Below are 15,272 nucleotides of genomic sequence, written 5' to 3' on the forward strand. Positions count from 1 at the left end.
AATTAACAAGGAAAAGCTGAAAAAAAAATTATTGGTATCAAGGAAGTGAAGGAGCTAGGAGATTTGTAATATACTTGAGCAGGTAATTTAGGGATTAAGAAAAGAGGCACAGTTGACAAGTCTTATTCAGTAATGCTCATGGGAGAAGCCAAAATCTTTGGACTCTGAGAATCATTTCTCACCCCAGGCCTGTTATGGTTCAATGTACAGAACTGTTTTCTGTTGCTGTGCACAAACCCTAACAGTGAAAATCACATTTCAATTTGACTCTCTTGCTTCCAGCCTAACTTAAAAGATCTGTGTCTCAGGAAACAGATAAGAGAATAAGAAAGTGGCAGAGTAAAAAGTACTAGGTAAACTATATGCATAGAAATTAAAAGGTTTTTCTCTCTAGCATTGCATCTTATAAAAATGGCTGGAATGAGCTGCCGACTGGAGCAGTGAGCAGCCTTGCTGAGCATCAGAAGAGTGACCTAATAGAGCCAATATGCAAGGACTGGAAAGAAATGCTTTTGTGCCCAAGAGAAACTCTGGTCTGAAGTGCAGGGGGCGAGGCCTCTGAACATGGCCCCCTATGAGCAAGTGGAACTAGACTGAGCACAGAGGAAAAGAAAAAAGTTTGGAGAATCTTGAAGTTGTAAACCTGAGGCCCACATGTAAACCTGGGTGGAAGCAGTAACCTGGGCCTCAGACGCCAGCCGAACCCCCTGATGCTACACTCTGGAGCAGAAAAGGCGAATGCTCAGCGTCCTGCATGACTCAGATGCGACGCCCAGCCCTCAGGTGACTGCACCTGATCTGGAAGCCCCTCACAGGAGGTGGCACCTAAGGCATCTCCGGGACCCAAGGAGAGGAGACACTGACAGGACGCCTGGACCTCAGGCAACTTCGTGACAGGACGGTGGACTGAGTCGTGTGGCTGACAGGGTCTTGGTGCTCCAGCTGGGTGTCAGACCTGAACTTCTGAGGTGGGAGAGCCGAGTTCAGGACATTGGACCACCAGAGACCTTTTGGTCCCACATAATATAAATTGGCGAGAGCTCTCCCAAGAGATCTCTGACTCAATGCTTAGACCCAGCTCTACCCAGTGGCCAGCAAGCTCCAGCACTGGACACCCCATACCAAACTAGCAAGACAGGAACACAACCCCACCCATTAGCAGAGAGGCTGCCTAAAATCATACTAAGTTCACAGGCACACCAAAACACACCACTGGACGTGGTACTGCCCACCAGAAAGACAAACTCCAGCCTCATCCACCAGAACACAGGCACCAGTTCCCTCCACCAGGAAGCCTACACAACCCACTGAACCAAACATACCCAAAGTGGGCAGACACCAAAAACAACAGGAACTCCAAACCTGCAGCCTGTGAAAAGGAGACCCCCAAACACAGTAAGTTAAGAAAAATGGGAAGACGCAGGAATATGCAGCACATGAAGGAGCAAGATGAAAACTCACCAGACCAAACAAATGAAGAGGAAATAGGCAATCTACTTGAAAAAGAATTCAGAGTAATGATAGTAAAGATGATCCAAAATCTTGGAAATAGAATGGAGAAAATACAAAAAAAGTTTAACAAGGACCTAGAAGAACTAAAGAGCAAACAAACAGAGATGAACAACACAATAAATGAAATTAAAATTTCTCTAGAAGGGATCAATAGCAGAATAACTGAGGCAGAAGAATGGATAAGTGACCTGGAAGACAAAATAGTGGAAATTAAGAAAAGATTGAAAAGAATTGAGGATAGTATCAGAGACCTCTGGGACAGCATTAAATGCACCAACATTGGAATTATAGGGGTCCCAGAAGAAGAGAAAAAGAAAGGGACTGAGAAAATATTTGAAGACATTATAGTTGAAAACTTCCCTAATATGGGAAAGGAAATAGTCAATCAAGGCAGGAAGTGCAGAAAGTCCCATATAGGATAAATCCAAGGAAAAACACACCAAGACACATATTAATAAAACTATCAAAAATTAAATACAAAGAAAAAATATTAAAAGCAGCAAGGGAAAAGCAACAAATAACATACAAGGGACTCCCCATAAGGTTAACAGCTGATCTTTCAGCAGAAACTCTGCAAGCCAGAAGGGAGTGGCAGGACATTTTTAAGGTGATGAAAGGGAAAAAACTACAACCAAGATTACTCTAGCCAGCAAGGACCTCATTCAGATTTGATGGAGAAATTAAAACCATTAAAGACAAGCAAAAGTTAAGAGAATACAGCACCACCAAACCAGCTTTAAAACAAATGCTAAAGGAACTTCTCCAGGCAGGAAACACAAGAGAAGGAAAAGACCTACAATAACAAACCCAAAACAATTAAGAAAATGGTTAATAGGAACATACATATTGATAATTACCTTAAATGTAAATGGATTAAATGCTCCCACCAAAAGACACAGACTGGCTGAATGGATACAAAAACAAGACCCTTATATATGCTGTCTACAAGAGACCCACTTCTGACCTAGGGACACATACACACTGAAAGTGAGGGGATGGAAAAAGATATTCCATGCAAATGGAAATCAAAAGAAAGCTGGAGTACCAATTCTCATATCAGACAAAATAGACTTTAAAATAAAGACTATTACAAGAGACAAAGAAGGACAGTGCATAATGATCAAGGGATCAATCCAAGAAGAAGATACAACAATTGTAAATATTTATGCACCCAATATAGGAGCACCTCAATACATAAGGCAAATGCTAACAGACATAAAAGGGGAAATCGACAGTAACACAATAATAGTAGGGGACTTTAACATCCCACTTTCACCAACAGACATATCAACCAAAATGAAAATAGATAAGGAAACACAAGCTTTAAATGACACATTAAACAAGATGGACTTAACTGATATTTATAGGACATTCCATCCAAAAACAACAGAATACACTTTCTCGTCAAGTGCTCATGGAACATTCTCCACGATAGAGCATATATTGGGTCACAAATCAAGTTTTGGTAATTTTAAGAAAATTGAAATCGTATCAAGTATCTTTTCTGACCACAACGCTATGAGACTAGATATCAATTACAAGAAAAAAACTGCAAAAAATACAAACATATGGAGGCCAAACAATACATTACTAAATTACCAAGAGATCACTGATGAAACCAAAGAGGAAATCAAAAGCTACCTAGAAACAAATGTCAATAAAAACACGACGTCCCAAAACCTATGGGACTCAGCAAAAGCAGTTCTAAGAGGGAAGTTTATAGCAATGCAATCCTACCTCAAGAATCAAAAAAAATAAACAACCTAACCTTACACCTAAAGCAGTTAGAAAAAGAAGAACAAAAAACCCACAAAGTTAGCAGAAGGAAAGAAATCATAAAGATCAAATCAGAAATAAATGAAAAAGAAATGAAGGAAACAGTAGCAAAGATCAATAAAACTAAAAGCTGGCTCTTTGAGAAGATAAGCAAAATTGATAAACCACTACCCAGACTCATCAAGAAAAAAAGGGAGACGACTGAAAACAACAGAATTAGAAATGAAAAAGAAGAACTAACAACTGAAAATGCAGAAATACAAAGAATCATAAGGGATTACTACAAGTAACTCTATGCCAATAAAACGACAACCTGGAAGAAATGGGCAAATTCTTAGAAGAGGACAATCTTCTGAGACTGAACCAGGAAGAAACAGAAAATATAAACAGACCAATCAGAAGCACTGAAATTGAGAATGTGATTAAAAACCTTCCAACAAACAAAAGACCAGGACAAGATGGCTTCACAGGAGAATTCTATCAAACATTTAGAGAAGAGATAGCACCTATCCTTCTCAAACTCTTCCAAAATATAGCAGAGGGAGGAACACTCCCAAACTCATTCTACAAGGCCACCATCACCCTGATAGCAAAACCAGAGAAAGAGATCACAAAAAAAGAAAACTACAGACCAATAACACTGATGAACATAGGTGCAAAAATCCTCAACAAAATACGAGCAAACAGAATCAAACAGCATATTGAAAGGATCATACACCATGATCAAGTGGGGTTTATCCCAAGAATGCAAGGATATATCAGTATACGCAAATCAATGTGATACACCATATTAACAAATTGAAGGGAAAAAACCATATGATTATCTCAATAGATGCAGAAAAAAACTTTGACAAAATTCAATATCCATTTATGTTAAAAACTCTCCAGAAAGTAGGCATAGAGGGAACTTACCTCAACATAATAAAGCCCACGTATGACAAATCCACAGCCAACATCATTCTCAATGGTGAAAAACTGAAAACATTTCCTTTAAAATCAGGAACAAGACAAGGATGCCCACTCTCACCACTATTATTCAACATAGTTTTGGAAGTTTTAGCCACAGCAATCAGAGAAGAAAAAGAAATAAAAGGAAACCAAATCGGAAAAGAAGAAGTAAAACTGTCACTGTTTGCAGATGATATGATATTATACATACAGAATCCTAAAGATGCTACCAGAAAACTACTAAAGCTAATCAATTAATTTGGTAAAGTAGCAGGATACAAAATTAAGGCACAGAAATCTCTTGCATTCCTATACACTAATGATGAAAAATCTGAAAGAGAAATTAAGGAAACACTCCCATTTACCATTGCAACAAAAAGAATAAAATACCTAGGAATAAACCTACCTAAGGAGACACAAGACCTGTATGCAGAAAACTATAAGACACTGATGAAAGAAATTAAAGATGATACAAACAGATGGAGAGATCTACCATGTTCTTGGATTGGAAGAATCAACATTGTGAAAATGACTCTACTACCCAAAGCAACCTACAGATTCAATGAAATTCCTATCAAACTACCAATGGCATTTTTCACACAATTACAACAAAATATTTCACAATTTGTATGGAAACACAAAAGACCCGAATAGCCAAAGCAATCCTGAGAAAGAAAAACGGAGCTGGAGGAATCAGCCTCCGTGACTTCAGACTATACTACAAAGCTACAGTAATCAAGACAGTATGGTACTGGCACAATGTTTCAGACATTACATGAAATTTCTAAAAATCTTATATGTTCTGGTATAATGTTATAAGTCATAATTCTAGTTATTACTTTAAAATGTATATCTCAGAAAAAAAAAAAGATATTTTAATTACCTTAACATCATAACTCCTGATACAAAATAATGTTAAGTCCAAAATGGGAAATACTAAAATCATGTACTTAAACCTATAATACATGCAGTTTAAAAAAAAATGAGATCAATTATGATAAACTGACAGATATGCTAATCCTTCAAATGTGATACTCTAAATTTAACAAATTAAAAATACATTATAAATCTGTCTTATTGACACAAATCAATATAAGTTTTAAAATTATTCAATGATATGATTAATAATATTGTTATATGGTATACTCCAAACCAAGTAGAATTCTGTGTAATACAGTAAGGTTGGTTAATTTGGGTCCCACATTAATGGAAAAATGTTATCTGACAAAGATTTGATTCTGAGTAAATAAGATGCTTTTCTGGCTTCTCTAAAATTACTATGGCAACACAGGTTATGTCAACCACTGAATAAAGAATATGGTTTTAATATCACAACAAAAACTCTGCCAAATTATTCTAAATAAAAACATTTTCTTAATGTGTAGGTTATTATTATGGGCTGAATCATGTCCCCCTAAAATTTATATGTTGAAGTCCTAACCCCCTAGTACCACAGAAGGTGACTATATTTGGAGAAAGGTCTTTTAACGAGGTAATTAAGGTAAAATAAGATTATATGGGTGGACCCTAATCTAATATGACTTGTGTCCTTATAAGAGAAGATTAGGAAATAAACACACACAGAGGGAAGACCATGTGAAGACACATGAAAAGGACAGCCATCTATTAGCCAATGACTAAAACCACAGAAGACAACCCTGTTGACACCTTGATCTCAGACTTCTAGACTTTAGAACTATGAGGAAACAAATTTGTGTTATTTAAGACACTCAGTCTGTTACACTTTATTATGGCAGCCCTAGCAAACTAATATAGTCATAGTAAAGTTGTGTAGGTCATAATAAAGTAGAGTGACCTCATGTGAAATGTTTAATATTTTATATCTGTCAAAATAGAATCTGTTTTCCTCTCAAGTTTTTACACTAGCATGAATAGATTAATTCAATGAAGGAACTCTTTAATCAGGGAAAGATCATGTTATATTTGTAAAATTCAATCATCAGAGCATAATTCTGCTGAAATTATATATATACTTATATGTTTACTATAATGTTTACAGGAGTTCTTTTTTTTTTTAAGAAAAGGTTGGGAGATGAGAGGGGTCAACAATATAATTGAAAAATTATATAGATACTTCTATTTGGATTTCAGAATAGTGATCCAATCACAAGCCGGAAGATTCATTCTTTTAAATTTTTAATAGTCAATATTATAATCTTTTAGGATATAGATTATTTGATCAGTAATACTAATTATCCTAAGGAAAAACAAAACTTGACTGACCAATCATTAATTCACATTAATTTAACGCAGCCATTTTTCTGAAGGGCCTGTAAGTGTAGGTATATAGGTAGTATGTGTAAGCAAATGTCTTAGGCTGCAATACGGTATCAATTCAAGTGTGTTTACAGCACCTTTGCCTTTCGAAATCTAGCAGAACAGAATCCACAGGCCCTTCAAAGTATAGGACGACTAAACTTACTAAGTTAAAGGTCATACGTTCATATCACAGTAGTATGCATATATACGAATCAAAAAAGGTCCATCTTGCACATTTCATTCATACTGATAGAGCATTAAGGAAATAGAAAATTAACTTGAAAATAGGCTGAAAGGCTAAAAGGGGCAAACGTTCTGAAACACTCAAGGTCCAACAATTGACTACTGCAATAAAATTAAACATTAATATGGAAAGTAAAATGCAGAATGTCAACTATTCTTTTAGATATTTTTTTTTTTTAAGTAGAAAAATATTTGCAGAGACCTTTCAAATGTAATTTTGATAGAGTGTCCAGGTTCAGCTTCAATCACCCATTCACAATTCAGAGAGTCTTTATAGTATCCTGGCCATCCTGGTGAGAGAACCAATCCACTGGGAGCTGAAAAATGGCCACCACATGGAGCTGAAAAATAAAATCAGAGAACCAGTAAATACAAAAATTTTAGAACAAGTTGCAGAAAGTATTTTTAGTACTAACTCTATTTTTAAAATTAATTTTTGCATGTACACATTAAATGCTATTTAATATTGTTTTTGAAAGTAAAATTTCATCCAGTCATTCTATTATTGAATGATTATTTTCCCTAAAAAAAGTAATCTACTTTTTGAAATATGGCTTAGTTACACACTCAGCATGTCAGATAAACTCAAGTCTCCCAATTATATCCCTTAAATACGTTCTTGTGTCTCCATCATTTTCAAAACTTGAAAAAAATATAAGCTGTTAGTTTTAGTTTCTCTGTCTTTCATTTTCTGATTTATGTATCAAATACTGTTAATTCATGCTATACAGTGTCTAACGCTTTGATCTTCCTTTTACCAGAGTCCCTATTACAATTTTAGGTCTTCATTCATTCAGTCTCTTCCCTGATTTCCCATCTGCTAATTTCTCTCTTGCTTCAATCCAGCTGTCAGAATGTCCTTCAATTTACAGTTTCATCATACCATTTGTTTTCCTAGACAGGTACCTTGATCTCTTCTCCCTTTAACATCAGATTCAACTCAGCTTATCATTTCAAGAATTTAATCTTCTGCTTTCCCCAAACTCATACACAATTGAAACCACAATGATAGCATTTTAATCCCAGTAGGTACTGATAAGATAATTTAGTGTAAGTACCTCATCTTGAATAGAAATAAACCAAGTTGAAAGAACAACTTGTCAAAGTTCACAAGACCTGAAAGCCTCAAAAGTACTTTCAAGTCAGTTTTTACAAAATAGGACCTCAAAACCAGTCCTCTCCCATTATTTCCAATATTGGTAAATGAAACCACCATCCATGGATTTGCATAGCCCAGGAAGTTAGAAGTAGTCATCTTTCATAGTTCCATTATCCTTACTATTTACTACCATATCCAACCCATCCTCAAGCCCAGTCTTGTTTCTCTATCTCTATAGCTACCAGATTAAATTACCATAATTTCATCTCTGGTATAAACCCTCCTAACTGACCCTCTTAATTGGTCTCTCCTCATCCATGCTAACTATCCTCCACACTATGGCCAGAGTAATTGTTTAAACCTCAAACACTTTTAAATGGCATTTTTCTGTGTTGACCAACAAGGCCCTGAATGATCTAGCTATTGCCTTACACTCTAGCCTGTACTCCAAACTTCTCCCCTTCACTCTGCAGCCCAGCTACATTAGCCTGTTCTATACCTTAAGGAGGTATACAAAGTGTGTGTGTGGGGGGGAATGAAGCAAAGAGTATTTGAATTTTTGAAAATTATTTGGAAAGAAAAATAGTCATATGTATACTATATCGGCTTTTCAACACATTAGATAGAGACCCTTCCCAATGACTTACCATGTTATATTTTTATTTTCTTTAATTCTTTCCATTTAAAGTCTATCTCATGTGTTTATATTTTTGTCATTGTTGTTTACTTGTTTCTTTCAGTTTTACCTTACAGAATTTCTAAAACATATTGTTCTAGACACAATTTTTACACTTTTTCATTCTTTAAGTAATTTGATATAACCCAAATAAAATAGGAAATATTTAATAAATTGGCCTAGGAATCAACCATTACTACAAAGTGTCCATTTGAGAAAAATATTTTCTGTGAAATTGCCAAAATTTGTTACTTGTATGAGAAAGAACTTTCATATAAATCTAAATTTTCTTCCTTAGTAGAATTTGATTTTGTTTCTTAAAAAGCTTTCAGAGGAGACCATTTTGATGAGGATTATTTACTCTTCCTTGCTATGATGACTCATAATTAGGTTTCCTGTAGGGTTATTATGTATTTCAAAAATAAAATTATGTGCATAACAGTCATTTAAATTACCATATTTTAAAAGACAGAGTAAAGTATTTTGGTGAGAGAAGGTCCCGGAAATATAGAAAAATCCCTAATATGTTATCAACTCAAATTGTTCTAGGAAAGTATCTGTGCACTTCAGTCTAATCATGATTGAAAGAGGTAATCAGTCATAAAATTAGCAATTGAGTAATGGGCCATTAAAGATTAAAAAGTAGAGTACCCAGAAGCATTTCAGCTGGTCCCTCAGTCCAACATGTTAGAGAGGCAGAGTTAGGAAGGAGCTTTAAAGGAAAGGAGTAGCATAAAGATGCGGTGATTGTTTGTTTCCTGAAAGGACTTTCCCAAATAGTGACCCTGCTACAAAGTGAGTCTTCTCCTAATTAACATACAACATTCTGAGCTGGCTTCTTTCTCTCACACATAGGGTTGGAACTTTACAAAATTATTATCCCAAAAGTATGGAGACAGCTTCCCCAAGAGAGTGTGACACCTAAGCGAGGAGACAGATGCTAAGTGCAGATCAGTCAAGAAAAGCCTCATGACCACAGTGACTAGCAGCCACATGGCAGGAAGATGTTCACATAGAAAAGCCATGGTGGAGCAACAGCAGCAGAGCATGGAGGGGACAAAGTGCAAGACAAAATAAGGGGAGACCAAGTGTAAAGAAAATGTTCAAGAGAAAAAGGAAACAGAAAAAGCTTTGGAAAGCTAAAAGAACTAACAGTAGTAAAAATAACAAAGATTTGAATTTGTAAAGAGAACCTTAACTATAACATGAATAACAATACAAACAGAAAGGCAATAAAGTTAGTTGCCCAAACCTTACAATTTTGCCACATCCATGTACTGCTTATATAATTAATGATTTTCTTTAAATAGACTTACTTTTATTTTAACTTAAATGATTTCTTGAAACTTGCCCTAAGCAAAAATATCTGTAAAATCATTGCTTTTATGTATTAGTTATATTTTTCCATAATGCCTGAAAATAAACATGTACCTATTGAAATTTAAGAAATGCTTATATATTTAACACCTAAAAGCTTGTGTACCTCCAAGTATAAACATTCTGTAGTTTAAGAAAGACTTCTGCAAAAGACAGTATCTTTGACTGAACAAAGGAAACTTGGAGCATATGGAAAACAGAAAGGAGATCAAGATACAGGGATTTATTTTCAAGTCCTATTCACTCATTCATCATTTACTCATTCATATTTCAGTCATTCAGCAAACAACTGTGTGTCAAGTATGCGCCCACGTGGTATTTGTACTACTTCTAACATTTATCAAATGTTTCCTAGGTGCCAGGCACTATGTAAGAAGTCCTTTGTATTATTTTATGTAATACTCAAAATAATCCAACCACATATGTAGGTAAGAACATTGATGTGTAGAGAATTTAAATAATTTGCACATCAGCTAGCAAGGATATGAACAGAGGTAATCTGACTCTAGAAACTTCTTTACAAATGTAATTAAGATATTCTTTTTCCTTTTATCACACTGTCCATGTGCAAAACACAGAAACATAAACATAAAAGGTAATAATGTCATAAATTATATAAGAAAGATATGTCCATGGGACAAGGGGTCTGGAAGAGGACAGGAATTAAGGCTTCACAGAAGAGATTCTATTTAATTTGAGTCTTCAAGGATGAGTCAGAATTCACCAGAAGAAAAAAGAAAGAGAGGATATGGTAAACGGAATAAACAGCATGTGCTTAAGAGTAGAAGGCTGAATTAGCATGATTTTGAGTAATGCCAGTTACTTTTTTTAGAGAACTAAGAAGTGATGAGAGATGAAGAAAGAAGAGTAGAAAAGGACCTAATGGGACTTCCCTGGTGGTCTAGTTGTTAAGAATCCATGCTTCCGCTGTGGGGGGCATGGGTTCAATCCCTGGTCAGGGAACTAGGATCCCACATGCCATGCAGTGCGGCCAAAAAAAAAAAAGGACCTGATACGCTATATTAAGGAAAGTGAACCATAGACAAATGAAAAATTGTAGACAAGGGGTGGGATAGGGAGGGTGGAAGGGAGACGCAAGAGGGAGGGGATATGGGGATATATGTATACGTATAGCTGATTCACTTTTTGATACAGCAGAAACTAACACACCATTGTAAAGCAATTATACTCCAATAAAGATGTTAAAAAAAAATTATAGACAAAGGCTACATAAACATATATAGACAAATAATACAATTTTCATTTAAATGAAAGTTACAGGTACAATGAACTAGAAGCAGAGTACCTGGAGTTGATGAGATCAATTAGGAGACTGTCACAATTATCTAGGAAGGTATAATCAGATTGTGATGTATGGTGGTAACAGGAAAGGGCTAAATATGGAGATATTTAGGAGACAGACTCAAAAGCATTTATTGATTACATGCAATGAGTGAGCAAGATGAAGGAGTCTAAATTGGTCATTGGGCCCCTGGCATGTACAACATTATGGAAGGTAATTCCATTCACCAAAATAGGAAACACAAAACAGGAAGGAACTTTATGTGGAAAGATAATGAGATTCAATGTTGAGGCTAAAAGGTCTGTGAAATATCACAAGAAACAACAGAAAATAGAATCTGGAGCTCTTAGTTATATTATGTGCTATTTCAACATAGGCTGATGTTAAGACTTCAATATAAGTGAAAGATTAAGGTGAATACTTAGAGAAGAAAATAACAGAGGTTTAAGATGTAACCTTTGAAAAAATATTTTAATTTAATACAATTTAAGTAGGTACTGACCATTATGCATTATAACACAACAATGGGGCAAGGCTGGGATGGACTATTTCTGTTTGGGTCTTCCTCTCTCCTAACTGTGTGTGAATTCAGATGATTGTAGCTGGTAAAATAAATAAATACCTAAATTTTAGTAGCTTAACACAGTAGTTTATTTTTCACTTGACCAAAATGGCCTTCATCTTGACTAAATTTTAGACAGGCTTCTTCAAGACTCTCAACCCATCACCCAACTTCCTCCATTACTTTACCACTAGCTCATCTCAGCCCTTACAAACCTTCCCTCAGTGCATTTGAATTCAATCGTTCCTCCTTATTGCAATAGTCTTGAATAAAGTCTTCCTTGCCTGTTTAAGTCTGGTGAAAATTTTCTTTGATACACTCATGTAACAGTACAATGAAGCGTGCCTAACAGCCAAACAGCCATCCTCCTTCTAGTCTCTTAAGACCCAGGATGACAAAGCCTCAGCCATTTTCAGCAGGCGATTTCCTAGATTGCCATGGGAGTCATTCCCATTTTAGCTGGCAGGAAAGGAAACAGAGCATAGAGGACCACTCTGTGTATGCTTTTTATGGACCACAGCTTGGATGTTATTTACATTACTTCCACTTACTCACTTGGCCATACCTAACTTCAAAGGAGGCTGTGAAATGAAGTCCCTCAGCTGCGTAGCTATTTCCTGCCTACAACTCTGCATAATGAATGGGGTAACAGCTTAAAGGTAAATAGCTGGCCATTTCTGCTATACCAACTAAGACAGTCATAATGCTTTCCAGTTTAGAGTATGCTTTTATATACATTACTTAACTTAATTACTTTAATAAGCTTGTAGCATAAAAATGCTTGTTTCTTTCTTATGCCAGTTTTGCAGGTAAGGAAAAAAATCATCAAACATATGACTTGATGAGAAACACAGATCTGGGTAGTAGCAGAGGTGAGATTCAAGTTCAAATCTTCAAATTCCAAGTTAGAAACTACTTCCATGATAGATGTATTGGATTAATTTTCCAAGAGAGATATTTATTTAAGCATATCTATTCTCCTTAAAATAGGTTTAATGAAGACAGAAATGGATAGTTAGGGGGATAGAACATTCAACCCAAAGTTTTTAATGTAAATTTGAGATTCTAACCACACAATTTTAAGTGCTTCCTTGATATTAATTTATTTATTATTCATGTATTTATTAATTCAAAAGTTACTTAGCTTTTGATGTATATAAGATACTATGCCAGGTGATGAAATTTAAAAAAAAACTATATGACATTATATTTGTCCTCAGGAGACACACAGTTTCTACAAGGAAGACAGACACAGCTAACATGAAGAATAAATATATGCTTGAGCCAGATAGGCTGGAAATGTAGGGGAGAGACAGGTGACATCCCAAGGGCATTAAGAAAGGGTTCTTGAAGGAGATTTTGTCAGTGGTGAGTTTGATTAAAAAAAAAAAAAAAATGAATAGAAGATAGGGGTAGAGGGACAGAAAGCAGAGAAAGAATAAAGTGAGAAATACCGAAACCAAGCAGTACACTGTGGCGCCCTCTCAGGTACAAAAGCTTCTCCATATACCCAATTCCTTGTTTGTATGAAAATAGCTTCAGCCTCCTAGACTTTCCCTGAGTTCCAAAGGGCAGATTCAAAGAGTTATTATTCTGGGAAGTGAGGAGATGGAGACACAAGGGAAAAGCAGTCAAGAAACAATTGTGCAGCAATAAAGCATGGTCCTGGTTCCTACCCAAGTGGTATACATAACAATACATCTTTGAGTTCTTCTACAGGAACTAAGGCCCCCTCCCAGGTGGAGGATGGTAACCAGGCTGAGCACAAGATTCCTGGAATACCATCCTGTTACCTCACCACCAACCAGTCAGAAGAAAGTCACACACCCTGCGGCTCTCACTCCAAATTTTGCCTTTAAAAACTCTTCCCTGAAAACCATCAGGTAGTTGGGGGTCTTTTGAGCATGAGCTGCCCATTCTCCTTGCTTGGCCTTACAATAAACCTTTCTCTGTTACAAACTCTGACTTTTCGGTTTGTTTGGCCTCGCTCTGCATCGGGCACACGAACTTAGGTTTGACAACAATACTAACGTATGAGGGAAAGTCAAGTAGTTTTTTGTTTCTGAAGCTTATGGTTAGTGGAAAATGAGGAGAGGAACTTTTGGTTTCATGCAGTGGTTACTTTCAAACATTTGTGGATACCTAGAGGTGAGTTTAGATTAAAAACTTGTTAAAATGCAGATTCCCAGAACGCACTTCTAGTAATTATAAGGTAGGACCCAGAGGGCATTGTTAACAAAACCCTCACTCCACTCCAATCCTTCCGGTCATTTTATAGCTCTTGGCCCACAGACCAAGCTGACAAAATCTAAAAGGATATGGCTAGTCTGTAGCTCCAAGATGCTCCTGGATAATCACTCAGGTTCCTGGGATAAAGAGGTAATTTCCATCTGTTAGTGAAATACAGATTGTTGCCTCTAACTTCTCCCCATTTTAAATAATGAAAACAAAGCATAAATGGTAAAGTAGAAATAGTTCATTTATCCTGTTTCATTTTTCTAAGGCCTGAAGAAAGTCTGTTATAAATAATTTTCATTGGAGTGATGACTCATTTCTGTGTTACTTTGAGTAGAATTGAGACCATGCACCTCAGATTGGGACTTGAACCCACATGCCGGGACTCAAACCCAGCCAAAAGCCTGATTGGGACTTGAACCCATGCATCCGAGACTCAAAGCTGGCCAAAACCCTGATTAGGACTTGAACCCACGTAGCTGGGACTTGAACCTGGCCAAAACCCACAGTCTTCCAACTGAGATCACACACTTGGTTTCAGGACTTAATGAAGCTCAGGTTCTTGATGTCTCATCATAGAAAGAATTCAGTGAGAGACAAAGTGATAGGTAAGAAATGGATTTATTTAGAGAGAAACACACTCCACAGACAGAGTGTGGGCCATCTCAGAAGGTGAGAAAGGCACCAGGGTATGGGGTTGTCAGTTTTTATAGGGGTGGGTAATTTCATAAGCTAATGAGTGGGAGGAGTATTCCAGCTATTTCAGGAAGGGGTGGGGATTTCCAGGAATTGGGCCACCGCCCACTTTTTGATCCTTATCATTGACCTTGGAACTGTCATGGTGCCTGTGGGTGTGTCATTTAGCTTGCTGATTTGTTACAGTGAGTGTATACTGAGGCTCAAGGTCTAGTGGAAGTCGACTTGTCTGCCATCTTGTACCCATTTGGTCCTAATCAGTTTATGTCATGTCCTCGGGCTATGTCATTCTTTCAAAGATTGTGCCCTGCCCCCTTCCCTCCTGCTTCAGAATGGACAAATTCCAAATACCCAGTATGCTTTAAGATCTGTATGAAGAGTCAGAAGTGTTTCAGACTGTATTCAGCTGAAATTCTTTTGAATAAAAATGCTTCAGAATTTTGGTGCTCTTTCATCTGAGAAGTGGCACTTAGGTGCTCAGAAGGGAATTGAGGACCGGAAGAAGAGCTAGGTTTTGATCTTGGGGATTATAAACATTTCTTTCCTTTTTTTTTTTTTTAATTTT

General features: G+C 36.4%; 1 protein-coding gene across 3 annotated transcripts in view; it reads right to left on the reverse strand.

Moving 5' to 3' along the window:
* Nucleotides 1-15,272, reverse strand: part of CSMD3 (CUB and Sushi multiple domains 3) — a 1,176,048-nt gene that overhangs the window by 420,336 nt on the left and 740,440 nt on the right. For all 3 annotated transcript variants that reach the window (XM_068525309.1, XM_068525308.1, XM_068525307.1), the window contains one exon: nucleotides 6,962-7,100. In XM_068525309.1, coding sequence (XP_068381410.1) covers nucleotides 6,962-7,100 — 139 coding nt within the window. The remainder of the gene's footprint in view (nucleotides 1-6,961; nucleotides 7,101-15,272) is intronic.

The sequence above is a fragment of the Eschrichtius robustus genome, chromosome 17 (genome assembly GCF_028021215.1).
Source record: "Eschrichtius robustus isolate mEscRob2 chromosome 17, mEscRob2.pri, whole genome shotgun sequence".
Lineage (NCBI taxonomy): Eukaryota > Metazoa > Chordata > Mammalia > Artiodactyla > Eschrichtiidae > Eschrichtius > Eschrichtius robustus.